At 45.3% G+C, this 15409-nt stretch overlaps 1 protein-coding gene across 1 annotated transcript in view; it reads right to left on the reverse strand.

The window, feature by feature from the left end:
* LOC118377112 (immunoglobulin superfamily member 3-like) overlaps positions 1-15409 on the reverse strand; it is a 172428-nt gene that overhangs the window by 63162 nt on the left and 93857 nt on the right. Inside the window, exon 4 of the mRNA XM_052493367.1 lies at positions 2392-2778. Coding sequence (XP_052349327.1) covers positions 2392-2778 — 387 coding nt within the window. The remainder of the gene's footprint in view (positions 1-2391; positions 2779-15409) is intronic.

Raw genomic sequence — 15409 nt, forward strand, 5'->3', positions numbered from 1 at the left:
GTATGTGACCAATACATTTGATTTGATTTATTTAGGGTGAGTTGGGGTGGGTTGTTATTGTGTTTTAATGCTGGTAGCAGCTGGATTTAGGATTCAAGACCAGCCCTTATAGTGAAAGAAAGAGTGAGGGATAGAGAGGAGGGATAGAGAGGAGGGATAGAGAGGAGGGAAAGAGAGGAGGGATAGAGGAGGGAAAGAGAGGAGGGAAAGAGAGTGAGGGATAGAGAGTGAGGGATAGAGAGGAGGGATAGAGAGGAGGGATAGAGAGGAGGGATAGAGAGGAGGGATAGAGAGGAGGGATAGAGAGAAGGGATAGAGAGGAGGGAAAGAGAGGAGGGATAGAGGAGGGAAAGAGAGGAGGGAAAGAGAGTGAGGGATAGAGAGTGAGGGATAGAGAGGAGGGATAGAGAGGAGGGATAGAGAGGAGGGAAAGAGAGGAGGGATAGAGAGGAGGGATAGAGAGGAGGGATAGAGAGGAGGGATAGAGAGTGAGGGATAGAGAGGAGGGATAGAGAGGAGGGATAGAGAGGAGGGATAGAGAGGAGGGATAGAGAGGAGGGAAAGAGAGGAGGGAAAGAGAGGAGGGAGGGTGCTGTAGAGGGGTTATAGAGCTGAAGACCAGAGGGGAGTTACTTCACTAGTAAACAGAAAGAGAGAGGAAGAGAACATTGTGCCCTGCAAGTTTTTGGGGGTGTTGTATTAGCTTGTGCTCCAGCACATCCCTAGCGGCCACCCCTCTGAAAGCCCAGCTGAGTCCCTCGGCCCCAGCAGAACACAGTAATTTAGCCCAGGGATCCATTAGTGGGCCCTGGAGAGGTAGGCCCCATTCTCTCTCTCTCTCTCTCTCTCTCTCCCCATCTCCTTCTCCACACTCTCATTTCACGCCTGTTTGCTCAGCGTCCTCCATCCTCCTCGCCAGCTTTCTCCATTATCCAAGCTAGCAGCTTTCGCTCTCAGCCCCGAGCTGAGGGAATGTGAAGGACCCTAATACTGCATTACCTAACTTTAGCAATCCACTGACACAGAAAATAATGGTAGAATAAAGAATGCCTTTATTCTCAGAGTGACTCAGGCGCTGCTGTTCTCTGGGAAGAAAGGTATCTGACCGAGAGACAGAGGGGGCTCTGGGAGAATACATCATGCATATCATTAAAAAGGAATACTATTATCAAAGGGACAATTAGATGCTGGGATCTCATGCCCAGGCAAACCGGCAACCCAGGGACACTCATCAGATGTTAGCCAAAAATAAAAAAGGTCACATCTTGTCTTATCATCAGGTGAATGATAATGGCAAGGAGAAGTAATCAACATTAAATTAATAGATTTGGTAGACAGTTTCATTATTTTGACCTCCCCACAGTTCATTGGAAGAGGAAGTGTAAACTCTAACATATTCTATTAGCTACGAAGACTCTTGGTGGCGTAGAGAACATTTTCGATTCTCCCTATATATATATATATATAGTTCAATTTCTTTATTCCTGCTTTCTCTCTGGTTTTGGTAGTTTAAGTTGACGCGTTGTTTTTACATCCCGGAAATTACCACTTTATACAGTAAAAAATATATAATTAGCTCCAATGACTGCAATTTCCTCCTATGTCTGCAATTTCAGAGAATTGCACAATGAAGCCATTTATCTACTTCCACAATCACTGGGCTAATGTTAGTTAGCATTGGCTTGTGATACTACCTCTAACTTCGTTTATACTGGACGCAGAGACATACTGTCACGCCCTGGTCTAAGTATTTTGTGTTTTTCTTCATGTATTGGGTCAGGCCAGGGTGTGGCATGGAGTTTTTGTATTGTGGTGTGTTTTGTCTTGGGGTTTTGGTGTGTATGTATTTGGGATTGTAGCTAGTGGGGTTATCTAGCAAAGTCTATGGCTGTCTGGAGTGGTTCTCAATCAGAGGCAGGTGCTTATCGTTGTCTCTGATTGGGAACCATATTTAGGCAGCCATATTCTTTGAGTTTGTCGTGGGTGATTGTCCTGAGTGTCTTGATGTCCTTGTTCTGTGTTAGTTGACACAAGAATAGGCTGTTTTCGGTTTTCGTTTAGTTTATTGTTTTGTAGTGTTTGTGTTTATTCGTGTTTACGTTGTTTGATTAAACATGGATCGCAATATACACGCTGCAGTTTGGTCCGACTCTCCTTCACCATATGAAAACCGTGACACATACAAATGTCATCCAGCTAGCGATATTCAGAAAATATAAATTTTCCACTTATAAACCCCTCTCCCTTACAAAAAAGTATAATAATTTCTCAGACCCCCTGCAGAACATCAGTGGACCCAGGTTTGATAATCTCTGGTTTAACTGACCAAGTGGTTAATGGGAGGCCTGGTTACTAACCCAGGGGCCAATAGGGTGCCATGTTGATACTCACTGATGGGCTGGACGGTGATCTGGACGTTGCGTGACCTCTTGCTCCGGTCTATAAAGTCCCCGGTGGGTGTCTTCTCCCTCTCCGTGACCCTGCAGATGTATTTCCCAGCATCCTCTGGTCGGAGGTGCTGCAGCTTAAGCAAGTGCACAGTAGGGCTCTCCTTGCGCACAGTCATGTGACCAGCGGCCTCACGCGCCACGTAGTCGAGTCCCAGGACGGGCACAGCGCTGGGCCCTATCACGGCCACCGGCGAGCTGCTGAACACCCACGACACCGAGAAGAAGCGCTCGGGCACGCTCTGGGCATCGATGGTGCAGCGCAGCTCCAGCGGCTCGCCCGCCGTGAAGGACCGCCGCTCCGTGCTCACCTGGATAGAGAAGTCCCGATCTGGGGGTGGGAGAGGGGGATAAAAGAGAGATAAAATTAGTTGCAAAGCAGTTTAAGCAGAGTTGAGCTCCTCCTGTCTCCAGAGAGCACATGTCAATGTGTCAACACATCTTTATACTCCAGTCCCTAATCAGAAGAGAAGGTTAATGGATGCTGAAGTCCCAATATGGGGGAGGGAGGGAGGCAGGTTAGAAGAGAGTGGGGGAAGGAAGGGGCGAAGGGATAAGAGAAAATTGTCATCCCTACTAACCCCCAGATCCCCACCCCCAGATCATGGTGGCGCGTGTACAACGCAAGGCTTGGTGTGTGCCCAGATTTTGCGAATTAGCATTAATTTACTTAATAGTTCTTAGTTTATTTACTCAGTACAGCCTGATGTATATAGCCGATATTGGAACACAACTCACAAAGAGAGTTTTCGACAACTTACAACTTCCACTGGAGATCGCGAAGACGCCCAGGGAGACTGAAACATCGCCGAGAGGAAGTGCCCGGAGACGGCGTCAAGATCGTAAACAAAGGCGAGGGAAGCGGGGTGGCAACCTGGTCCTCAATGCAAAGAAAACCAAGGAAGGATTACAGGAAAACTAAAAGCTGCCCAGCACATCACTGGTGCCCAGCTCCCTGCCATCATAGACCTCCAGCACAAGCTGTGTCTGCGTAGGGTGCGCGGCAAACTGTTTGCATTCCCACACTACCAGGCTCAAGAACAGCTTATTTCCAGCTACTGTAACCCTGCTGAACTCTGTGACATGGCACTGGGGCGGCAGGTATCCTAGTGGTTAGAGCGTTGGACTTGTAACCGAAAGGTTTTAAGATCAAATCCCTGAGCTGACAAGGTAAAAATCTGTCATTCTGCACCTGAACAAGGAAGTTACCCCACTGTTCCTAGGCTGTCACTGAAAATATGAATTTGTTCTTAACTGACTTGCCTAGTGAAATAAAGATCAAATTAAAAAACTAGTCATATCCTACCACTTAGTACTCCCTCTCAGGGACCTTGTTGCACTGCACTCTTTCGCTGTACTATTTGACTCTGATATTGCTTTGCAAATTCTGATTAAGGACATTATTCAGTTGTATATGTACATGTTAACCTCGGTAACCTCATTGCTGATATCCCTGTATTTCAGTTGCATGTCTCCTTGCACTTTTAATTTACCTTCATTGCACATTTAGACTTGCCATTTGCCTTCATTGCAAATGTATACATACATTGTACATAATTGTTTCTCTTTTATTTGCACTTCTGGTCAGATGTTAACTGCATTTCATTGTACTGTACTTGTACAATGACAAAGTTGAATCTAATCTAAAAAACAACAACATTTGGCATCAGTATAGTTTAAGCTCTGCCAGTCTCTCCCAAAGACAGACAGACAGACAGACAGACAGACAGACAGACAGACAGACAGACAGACAGACAGACAGACAGACAGACAGACAGACAGAGATTCATCAACTCTGATTTAGCTGTTCCCTTATCCTCATATAACGCATGAGAGCTTGACTAGCTGCTTGGGTTAGAGACCTGCTTTAAATAAGAGCATATAACATTCATAGCATTACACCACCACATCCTGTTCTTTAATGTAGGTTGCCTCACATTGGAGGAATAAAATCAAATCAAATTTTATTTGTCACATACACATGGTTAGCAGATGTTAATGCGAGTGTAGCAAAATGCTTGTGCTTCTAGTTCCGACAATGCAGTAAATAGAGAGAGGGAGAGAGAGGCAAGAAGAGAGAAAGGGGTAGTAACACAACTAGTCAGCTATGCCCACAGTGAAGCACCGCTCCTCCAGCCTCCTCCTCTCCCCTTGGTTTCACCTCCAAGACAAAAACACAGCAAATTAAGATTCTCTCCAGCAGACGAAAAAAGCATCGCCTCTCCCCTCCCTCGCTCTTCCTGTGCTGTTTGAGAGAGAAGAGAGAGAAGACGGAGCAAACATTGTTAGCACAGCCTTCACTGTCTACACCTCTGACTGGGCTCCCAATTACAGATGCACTCCGCATACGGCGACGCTGGCGTTTTATTTACAGTATTCATTTCCACATGACGAGCGGCGGTGAGCTCTGTGCATCTCTCCCGCTCCGCTCCTCTCTGCCTGGCTCACTCAGAGAGGTGCTAGCCTCCGGCTGTAATAAAGACTTTAAACAGACTTCCTGAGAAAACACAGTCATGAGGCAAAGTTCAAAGACTGCTGTTTGCCTGGGTATGATTAGTTATGTGGGGAAGTGTTATGGGAATAGGGGAGGGGGCGACTGTTCAAAATCAAATGTTATTTGTCACATGCTTCAGGTGTAATGCTTACTGACGGGCCCTTCCCAACAATGCAGAGATAAAGAAATAGTGCTAGAATAGGAAAGTAAAACAGGTAATAATAAATACACAATGAGTCATGATAACTTGGCTATCTATATACACGGGGTACCAGTACCAGGTCGATGTGCATTTAGATATGTACATTTAACCAGGAATAAAGTGACAGATAAACAGTAGCATCAGCGTATGTGAAGAGTCCAAAAACAAGCTATTTGGTTAACTATGTATAGGCTTTGGGGTGGATGGGGGGACTGTTTACACGCACAAACAGTGAGCTTTCATGCTGGACGCTTGTCTGTAAATAACACTGAGCCTAACAGCTAACAGTCTGGCACTAACTGGACAGATACACGCATACTTACACACAATTCACACACACATTGCATCACCTCTCTAACACACACACACACACACACACACACACACACACACACACACACACACACACACACACACACACACACACACACACACACACACACACACACACACACACACACACACACACACACACACACACACACACACACACACACACACACAGCTCATCCCTAATAGAGTGGAAAGCAGATGCCAAAAAAAGGCCAGTGACAATCTGGCCCTCGCTGACCAATGAAGCGGCAGTATATTGCATTGTGAAAACAGAGATGGGCTGACTGTAAACTCAAGGAGCTGTGCCCTGCTTTATAAGGACACTGCCTCAACTTAGATTTCAACAACAAACACAGCCAGCACAGCCTAGGTCGTATTCACTAGGCACGAAACTGAAGCAATCAGGTCAAAATGGGGAGGTACTATATTCTTCCAATTAGAAATACTTGTTTATGTTTTCCTTGGTCCAACTGTTTGAAATGTTTTGCTATGATTGGTCCTAAAAAATACAACCTGAACTGTGTCAGGGCAATGTTGAGGGGTGAGAGACGTGAAGGAAGAGAGCAGGTAAAAGTGGAGACGTATCCATCAATGTTTGCAACAAATTAAACATGTAAAGAAAGTGAGAGAAAATAGACAATGAGATGTAGAGAGAGAGGAAAACATGATAGAGATATGTCTTAAATGCAGGAGTTCGGAAGTGAGAGAGGTGGGAAAAGAGACAAGGAGCAAGGGGGAGAGATGGAGCGAAAGCAAAAAATGTGACGTTTTAGAGAGAGAAAGATAACATGAGGGATGTGTAAAGAGGAATGAGATAGAGAGAGATGGAAAGAGAAGGAGAGGTCCTTTGTTCCAAGATGGTGAAGCAGTCGGACATGTGTTTTGTCTTGCTCCGTCCTGTCCCGTGTAAATATTGTTTTTTCCGTATAAATGTAATATACATTTTAATCTCACTTTCCATCTATGGACTGAATATACTCTCCTGCAACCCGCCTCACCCAATGTGGTATGGATCTGCTATTTTGAACTTTAGAACTTTACAACCGGAACCCCCATCAGAGGCTAGCCAGCTAACTAGAAACTAGCTAGTAGTCAGTTAGCCACTTCACCGTTAACTCCGTTAACCGTTAACTCGGACACCAGCAAGCCTCAGCTCGGTCAATACCTGCCAGTCTGCACAGCGCGATTACAACCCAGAGCATATCGGACTGCTTTTTCTCTATCACATCTCTGGATTCCTACCGCAAGTTTGAACCTTTACACCGGATCATCGCAGGTAGCTAGCTGTAATCCTAGTGGCTACTCCTGGCTAACGTCTCTGTCCTGAAGCAAGCACCAATTAGCCTTGAGCTAGCCTCGAGCTAGGCCCATCTCCTGTTTACCAGCCAATTCTTGGGCTACAATACCTCTTTTGCCTATTGGCCTGGACCCTTTACTGCCGTCATGGAGCCCCGCCGATCCATCACAACTGGTCTGCCGATGTAATCGTCCGAGGTGGTTTCAACAGGCTCTTCCGTTGCGATGCCACCGAAGGCCAATCTGCTAGCCTCGGCCCACTAGCTGTCAGAATCGCCGTGTCTCCAGCTCGCCTAACGTGGTAGCAACTACTGAATCGGCTCCCTGACTCATCTATTGCTACACAATGGACCCTATGAACACTCGGCTTCACATGCCTCTCCCTAATGTCAATACATTCTATTGCTGTTTTGGTTAGTGATTAGTCTTATTTCACTGCCCAATACGCCTTACAAATGTGGTAACCTCACCTGGCTCAACTGGTGCCTCCAGAGACAAAACCTCTCTCACTGTCACTCAATGCCTAGGTTTACCTCCACTGTACTCACATCCTACCATACCCTTGTCTGTACATTATGCCTTGAATCTATTTTTTCCACGCCCAGAAATGTGCTCCTTTTACTCTCTGTTCCAAACGCACTAGATGACCAGTTCTTATAGCCTTTAGCCGTACCCTTATCCTCCTCCTCCTCTGTTCCTCTGGTGATGTAGAGATTAACCCAGGCCCTACAGCCCCCAGCACCACTACCATTACCGAGGCGCTCTCATTTGTTGACTTCTGTAACCGTAAAAACCTTGGTTTCATGCATGTTAACATCAGAAGCCTCCTCCCTAAGTTTGTTTTAGTCACTGCTTTAGCACACTCTGCCAACACTGATGTCCTAGCTGTGTCTGAATCCTGGCTTAGGAAGACCACCAAAAATCCAGAAATTTCCATCCCCAACTACAACATTTTCCGACAAAATAGAACTGCCAAAGGGGGCGGAGTTGTAATCTACTGCAGAGATAGCCTGCAGAGTTCTGTCATACTATCCAGGTCTGTGCCCAAACAATTTGAGCTTCTACTTTTAAAAATCCACTTTTCCAGAAAAAAAGTATCTCATCGTTGCAGCTTGTTATAGACCCCCCTCAGACCACAGTTATCCCCTGAACACCATTTGTGAAATGATTGCCCCCCATCTATCTTCAGAGTTCAAAATGTTAAGAGACCAAAACTGGGATATGCTTAACACATTGGCAGTCCTACAATCTACCAGGTACAACCCTAAAGCCGTAACCATGGGCACCCTCTTAGATATCATCCTGACCAACTTGTCCTCTAAATACACTTCTGCTGTCTTCAACCCGGATCTCAGCGATCACTGCCTCAATGCCTGCGTCCGTAATGGGTCCACGGTCAAACAACCACCACTCATCACTGTCAAATGCTCACTAAAACACTTCAGCGAGCAGGCCTTTCTAATCAACCTGGCCCGGGTATCCTGGAAGGGTATTGACCTCATTCCGTCAGTAAAGGATGCCTGGATGCTCTTTAAAAGAGCTTTCTTCACCATCTTAAATAAGCATGCTCCATTCAAAAACATTTAGAACTAAGAACAGATATAGCCCTTGGTTCACCCCAGACTTGACTGCCCTTGACCAGCACAAAAATATCCTGTGGCGTTCTGCATTAGCATCGAATAGCCGCTGCGATATGCAACTTTTCAGGGAAGTCAGGAACCAATATACACATTCAGTTAGGAAAGCTAAGCCTAGCATTTCAAACAAAAATGTGCATCCTGTAGCATAAACTGTAAAATCCATAGAGAATAAGAGCACCTCTTTGCAGCTACCCACTGCACTGAGACTAGGAAACACTGTCACCTCTGATAAATCTATGATAATCAATCATTTCAATAAGAACTTTTCTACGGCCAACATCTCAGCACCCCAAGCAGCAACTTGCCCAAGCCCCCCCCCCTGCTTCTCCATCACCCAAAGCCAGACAGCTGATGTTCTGAAAGAGCTTCAAAATCTGGATCCTACAAATCAGCTGGGCTAGACAATCTGGACCCTCTTTCTAAAATGATCCGCTGAAATTGTTGCAACCCCTATTACAAGCCTGTTCAACCTCTCTTTCATATCATCTGAGAAACCCCAAAGATCGGAAAGCTGACATCGCCCTCTTCAAAGGGGGAGACACTCTAGACCCAAACTGTTATAGACTTATATCTATCCTACCCTGCCTTTCGAAAATCTTCAAAAGCCAAGTTAACAAACAGATCACCGACCATTTCAAATCCCACCGTACCTTCTCCACTATGCAATCTGGTTTCCGAGCTGGTCATGGGTGCACCTCAGCCACGCTCAAGGTCCTAAACGATATCATTACCGCCATCGATAAAAAACAGTACTGTGCAGCCGTCTTCATCGACCTGGCCAAGGCTTTTGACTCTGTCAATCACCGCATTCTTATCAGCAGACTCAATAGCCTTGGTTTCTCAAATGACTGCCTCACCTGGTTCACTAACTACTTCTCAGATCGAGATCAGTGTTTAAAATCAGAGGGCCCGTGGCCGGACATCTGGCAGTCAATATGGGGGTGCCACAGGGTTCAATTTGCGGGCTAACTCTCTTCTCTGTCTTCTCGACACCATTCTGTATACATCCGGCTCTTCATTGGTCAATGTGTTAACAAACCTCCAAACAAGCTTCAATGCCATACAACACTCCCGTGGCCTCCAACTGCTTTTAAATGCTAGTAAAACTAAATGCATGATCTTCAACCGATTGCTGCCTGCACCCGTCCGACTAGCACCATTACTCTGGACGGTTCTGACTTAGAATATGTGGACAACTAGGTGTCTGGTTAGACTCACATTAAGCATCTCCAATCCAAAATTAAATCTAGAATCGGCTTCCTATTTCGTAACAAAGCCTCCATCACTCATGCTGCCAAACATACCGACGTAAAACTGACCATCCTACCGATCCTTTACTTTGGTGATGTCAGCTACAAAATAGCCTCCAACACTACTCAGCAAACTGGATGTAGTCTATCACAGTGCCATCTGTTTCGTCACCAATATACTACCCACCATTGTGACCTGTATGCTCTCGTTGGCTGGCCCTCGCTACATATTCGTCGCCAAACACACTGGCTCCAGGTCATCTATAAATCTTTGCTCGGTAAAGCCCCGCCTTATCTCAGCTCACTGGTCACCATAGCAACATCCACCCGTAGCATGCGCTCCAGCAGGTATATTTCACTGGTCATCCCCAAAGCCAACACTTACTTTGGCCACCTTGCCTTACAGTTCTCTGTTGCCAATGACTGGAACCTAATTGCAAAAATCACTGAAGCTGGAGACTTATATCTCCCTCTCTAATTGTAAGCATCAACTGTCAGAGCAGCTTACCGATCGATCACTGTCCCTGTACACATCCAATCTGTAAATAGCACACCCAACTACCTCATCCCCATATTGTTATTTATCTTCTTTCTCTTTTGCACACCAGTATCTCAACCTGCACATCATCATCTGCACATCTATCACTCCAGTGTTAATGCTAAATTGTAATTATTTCACCTCTGTGGCCTATTTATTGCCTTACCTCCCTAATCTTACTACATTTGCACACACTGTACATAGACTTTTTCTATTGTGTTATTGACAGTACGTTTGTTTATCCCATTATCGGGGAGGCAGGTAGCCTAGTGGTTAGAGTGTTGGACTAGTAACCGAAAGGTTGTACGATTGAATCCCAGAGCTGACAAGGTCAAAATCTGTTTTTCCGCCTTAAACAAGGCAGTTAACCCACTGTTCCTCGGCCGTCATTGAAAATAAGAATTTGTTTTTAACTGACTTGCCTTGTTAAATAAAGGTAAAATATAAAACAGTGTGTAACTAACTCTGTGTTGTTGTTTTTGTCGCACTGCTTTGCTTTATCTTGGCCAGGTCGCAGTTGTAAATGACAATGTCAACTGGCCTACCTTGTTAAATATAGGTGAAATAAAATAAATAAATACAAATTAGGATTCTGTCCATGTCTGGCCTCTCCTCTCTGTTTGTGGGTGATTAGCCAGTGATGGGGCTGTCTCTGGATCCTCTTTCTCTCTCTTTTCAATACACACAGCTTAATGAAAGAGACACACATGCACACACACACGCAGGTGTACACACGCACACGACTTGATCTACACCTTTTGTCACGTTACAACACTCCCATCCATTATGGATTATAGGAGAGAGAGAGAAAAGAGAGAGAGAAGAGGGGGTGTAAGAGGCAGAGCTCTTTGTGCCTCTCCTGGCTGACTTAACACTCTTCTGAGACACAGAGAGCCTTCATATCCAACATCCTCTGATCACCATTTGAGGCGGCATCAACCACCGGAGGTTCAGAGCGTTCACTGCTCACAGAAGGAAAACAAAAATGTTTCCATTGTTGCAAATGCTTAAGAATCAATTAATAATTCTACCGTCATTCTGCTAATAATCAGTCATCATATAGATCTGCTGGAATAGTGTTCCTGGAACTGTAGAAAGACACCGTTGTTCTGTAGCGTACAGGGGCCCTGTATTTCATGTTGTGTGTTTCAGTGTGTGTGTGTAGCTAAGACTCTGCTCTTGTTCCCGGTCTGCTGGGTTGGAGAGGTCGACAGCTTATTATCAGATCATTATAACAAGAAGCTATCTCCACACATCTCCCTAGGGCTGTGACAGTAATTGGATAATCGTGACATTGACGGTTTTGGATGAAGACCATCATGAAAAAAGTTCTTTAAAAAATGTTTGAACAACTTTATTTTATTATAGAAATACTTTACCCATAGCGGGAGTGTTAACTATTGATGATATAGTATTGTTTTGATAATTTAGTCCGTCTATTAAACTGTATACATCTCCTCTTTCCAACTATCTGTTGATTGCGAAATCAGCAAATCCACAATATGCATGAATAGGAGAGAGTCTGAAAGCCAAGTGGGGAGGTTGTGGGGTGAAAAGTGGGGACCAGGGGTACCTATAGATCCTATAGCCTACAGGGTGGCGGTGAATGGTGTTGGATTCTAGCTTGAAATACACTTATTCATGTTACCATACCAGAATTTATTGATTACTTTACATGTAAAATGAATGTATATGTTGGGGTCAATGAAGGTTGGATAAGAACTAGGTGTATGGAAAGTTAATCAATGGATCCTATGGAAGGAGGCAAAGAGCAACAGTCTGGTTTCAGCCACTGATAAGGATGGACAGTCGTGGATTAGGGAGGAGTTAGGAATACGGCCCGAGGTCAGGTCAGATGAAGTGAGGGGGAACAGTCTTGTCACACATATATACTTGCATGCCCACAAAGGTTCTAGCAGGAGGCGGGGCCATGACTACACCAGTGAGTGAGAGGAACCAATGAAGTTCCTGACTTGCCACAGACATGTTGGCTATCGAGATGTGCAAGGAGGTGACTCATCCTAGTAGGAGGGTATAAATATATGTGCTTGTGTCAACATGTCTTTGTCTTTTCACCCAGTGGTTGAATACCACACGGAACCCCACTAATCTACGGATGGAAACACACGAGGTGGCTAAAAACACACCTCCATCCTCTGCCAGCTTGCTACCGATGGACCGGCTAGCTGTCTAAATCGCCGTGACCCCAACCAAACTCACTACTCACTGGACCCTTATGATCACTTTGGCTAAGCATGCCTCAACTTAATGTCAATGCCTTGTCCATTCCTGTTCTGGTCCGTGTTTATTGGCTTATTTCACTGTAGAGCCTCTAGCCCTGCTCATTATACCTTATCCAACCTTTCAGTTCTACCACCCACACATGCGATGACATCACCTGGTTTCAATGATGTTTCTAGAGACAATATCTCTCTCATCTCTCTGCCTAGGTTTACCTTCACTGTATTCACATCCTACCATACCTTTGTCTGCACATTCTACCTTGAAGCTATTTTATCGCCCCCAGAAACCTGCTCCTTTTACTCTCTGTTCCAGACGTCCTAGATGACCAATTCTCATAGCTTTTAGCCGTACCCTTATCCTACTCCTCCGTTCCTCTGGTGATGTAGAGGTGAATCCAGGCCCTGCAATGCCTAGCTCCACTCCTATTTCCCAGGCGCTCTCTTTTGATGACTTCTGTAACTGTAATAGCCTTGGTTTCATGCATGTTAACATTAGAAGCCTCATCCCTAAGTTTATTTTATTCACTGCTTTAGCACACTCTGCCAACCCGGCTGTCCTAGCTGTGTCTGAATCCTGGCTTAGGAAGAACACCAAAAACTCTGAAATCTCCATCCCTAAATACAACATTTTCAGACAAGATAGAACGACCAAAGGGGGCGGTGTTGCAATGTACTGCAGAGATAGCCTGCATATAGTTCTGTCCTACTATCCAGGTCTGTAACCAAACAATTTGAACTTCTACTTTTAAAAATCCACCTCTCTAAAAACAAGTCTCTCACCGTTGCCGCCTGCTATAGACCACCCTCTGGCCCCAGCTGTGCTCTGGACACCATATGTGAACTGATTGCCCCCCATCTCTCTTCAGAGCTCGTGCTGCTTGGTGACCTAAACTGGGACATGCTTAACACCCCAGCCATCTTACAATCTAAGCTTGATGCCCTCAATCTCCCACAAATTATCAATGAACCTACCAGGTACCACCCCAAAGCCGTAAACACGGGCACCCTCATAGATATCATCCTAACCAACTTGCCCTCTAAATACACCTCTGCTGTTTTGAACCAAGATCTCAGCGATCACTGCCTCATTGTCTGCATCCGCAATGGGTCAGCGGTCTAACGACCTCCACTCATCACTGTCAAACGCTCCCTGAAACACTTCAGCGAGCAGGCCTTTCTAATCGACCTGGCCCGGGTATCCTGGAAGGATATTGACCTCAACCAGGCATCCTCTACTGATGGAATATATTTTTTAAATGCCTTCCTCACCATCTTAAATAAACATGCCCCATTCAAGAAATTTAGAACCAGGAACAGATATAGCCCTTGGTTCTCTCCAGACCTGACTGCCCTTAACCAACACAAAACACCCTATGGCATTCTGCATTAGCATCAAACAGCCCCCGTGATATGCAACTTTTCAGGGAAGTTAAAAACCAATATACACAGGCAGTTAGAAAAGCCAAGGCTAGCTTTTTCAAGCAGAAATTTGCTTCCTGCAACACAAACTCAAAAAAGTTCTGGGACACTGTAAAGTCCATGGACAATAAGAACACTCTGTCATCACCGATACATCCACTATAATTGAAAATTTCAATAAGCATTTTTCTGAAACAGCTGCAAATTCTGGACCCCTACAAATCAGCCGGGTTAGACAATCTGGAACCTTTCCTTCTAAAACTATCTGTCAAAATTGTTGCATCCCCTATTACTAGCCTGTTCAACCTCTCTTTCGTGTCGTCTGAGATTCCGAAAGATTGGAAAGCTGCCGCGGTCATCCCCCTCTTCAAAGCGGGTGACACTCTAGACCCAAACTGCTACAGACCTATATCTATCCTACCCTGTCTTTCTAAGGTTTTCGATAGCCAAGTTAACAAACAGATTACCGACCATTTTGAATCCCACCGTACCTTCTCTGCTATGCAATCTGGTGTCAGAGCTGGTCATGCGTGCACCTCAGCCACGCTCAAGGTCCTAAACGACATCATAACCACCATCAATAAGAGACATTACTGTGCAGCCGTATTCATCGACTTGGCCAAGGCTTTCGACTCTGTCAATCACCACATCCTCATCGGCAGACTCGATAGCCTTGGTTTCTCAAATGATTGCCTCGGCTGGTTCACCAACTACTTCTCTGATAGAGTTCAGTGTGTCAAATCGGAGGGCCTGTTGTCCGGGCCTCTGGCAGTCTCTATGGGGGTGCCACAAGCTTAAATTGTTGGGCCGACTCTCTTCTCTGTATTCTTCAATGATGTTGCTCTTGCTGCTGGTGAGTCTCTGATCCACCTCTACGCCGACGACACCATTCTGTATACTTCTGGCCCTTCTTTGGACACTGTGTTAACAACCCTCCAGATGAGCTTCAATGCCATACAGCTATCCTTCCGTGGCCTCCAACTGCTCTTAAATACAAGTAAAACTAAATGCATTCTTTTCAACCGATCACTGCCTGCACCTGCTCACCCGTCCAGCATCACTAATCTGGACGGTTCTGACTTAGAATATGTGGACAACTACAAATACCTAGGTGTCTGGTTAGACTGTAAACTCTCCTTCCAGACTCACATCAAACATCTCTAATCCAAAGTTAAATCCAGAATTGCCTTCCTATTTCGCAACAAAACATCCTTCACTCATGCTGCCAAACATACCCTCATAAAACTGACCATCCTACCGATCCTCAACTTCGGCAAAGTCATCTACAAAATTGCTTTCAATACCCTACTCAATAAATTGGATGCAGTCTATCACAGTGCCACCCGTTTTGTCACCAAAGCCCCATATACTACCCACCACTGCGACTTGTACGCTCTCGTTGGCTGGCCCTCGCTTCATACTTGTCACCAAACCCACTGGCTCCAGGTCATCTACAAGACCCTGCTAGGTAAAGTCCCCCCTTATCTCAGCTCACTGTTCAACATAGCAGCACTCACCTGTAGCATGCACTCCAGCAGGTATATCTC

Source organism: Oncorhynchus keta, chromosome 34 (assembly GCF_023373465.1).
Source record: "Oncorhynchus keta strain PuntledgeMale-10-30-2019 chromosome 34, Oket_V2, whole genome shotgun sequence".
Classification (NCBI taxonomy): domain Eukaryota; kingdom Metazoa; phylum Chordata; class Actinopteri; order Salmoniformes; family Salmonidae; genus Oncorhynchus; species Oncorhynchus keta.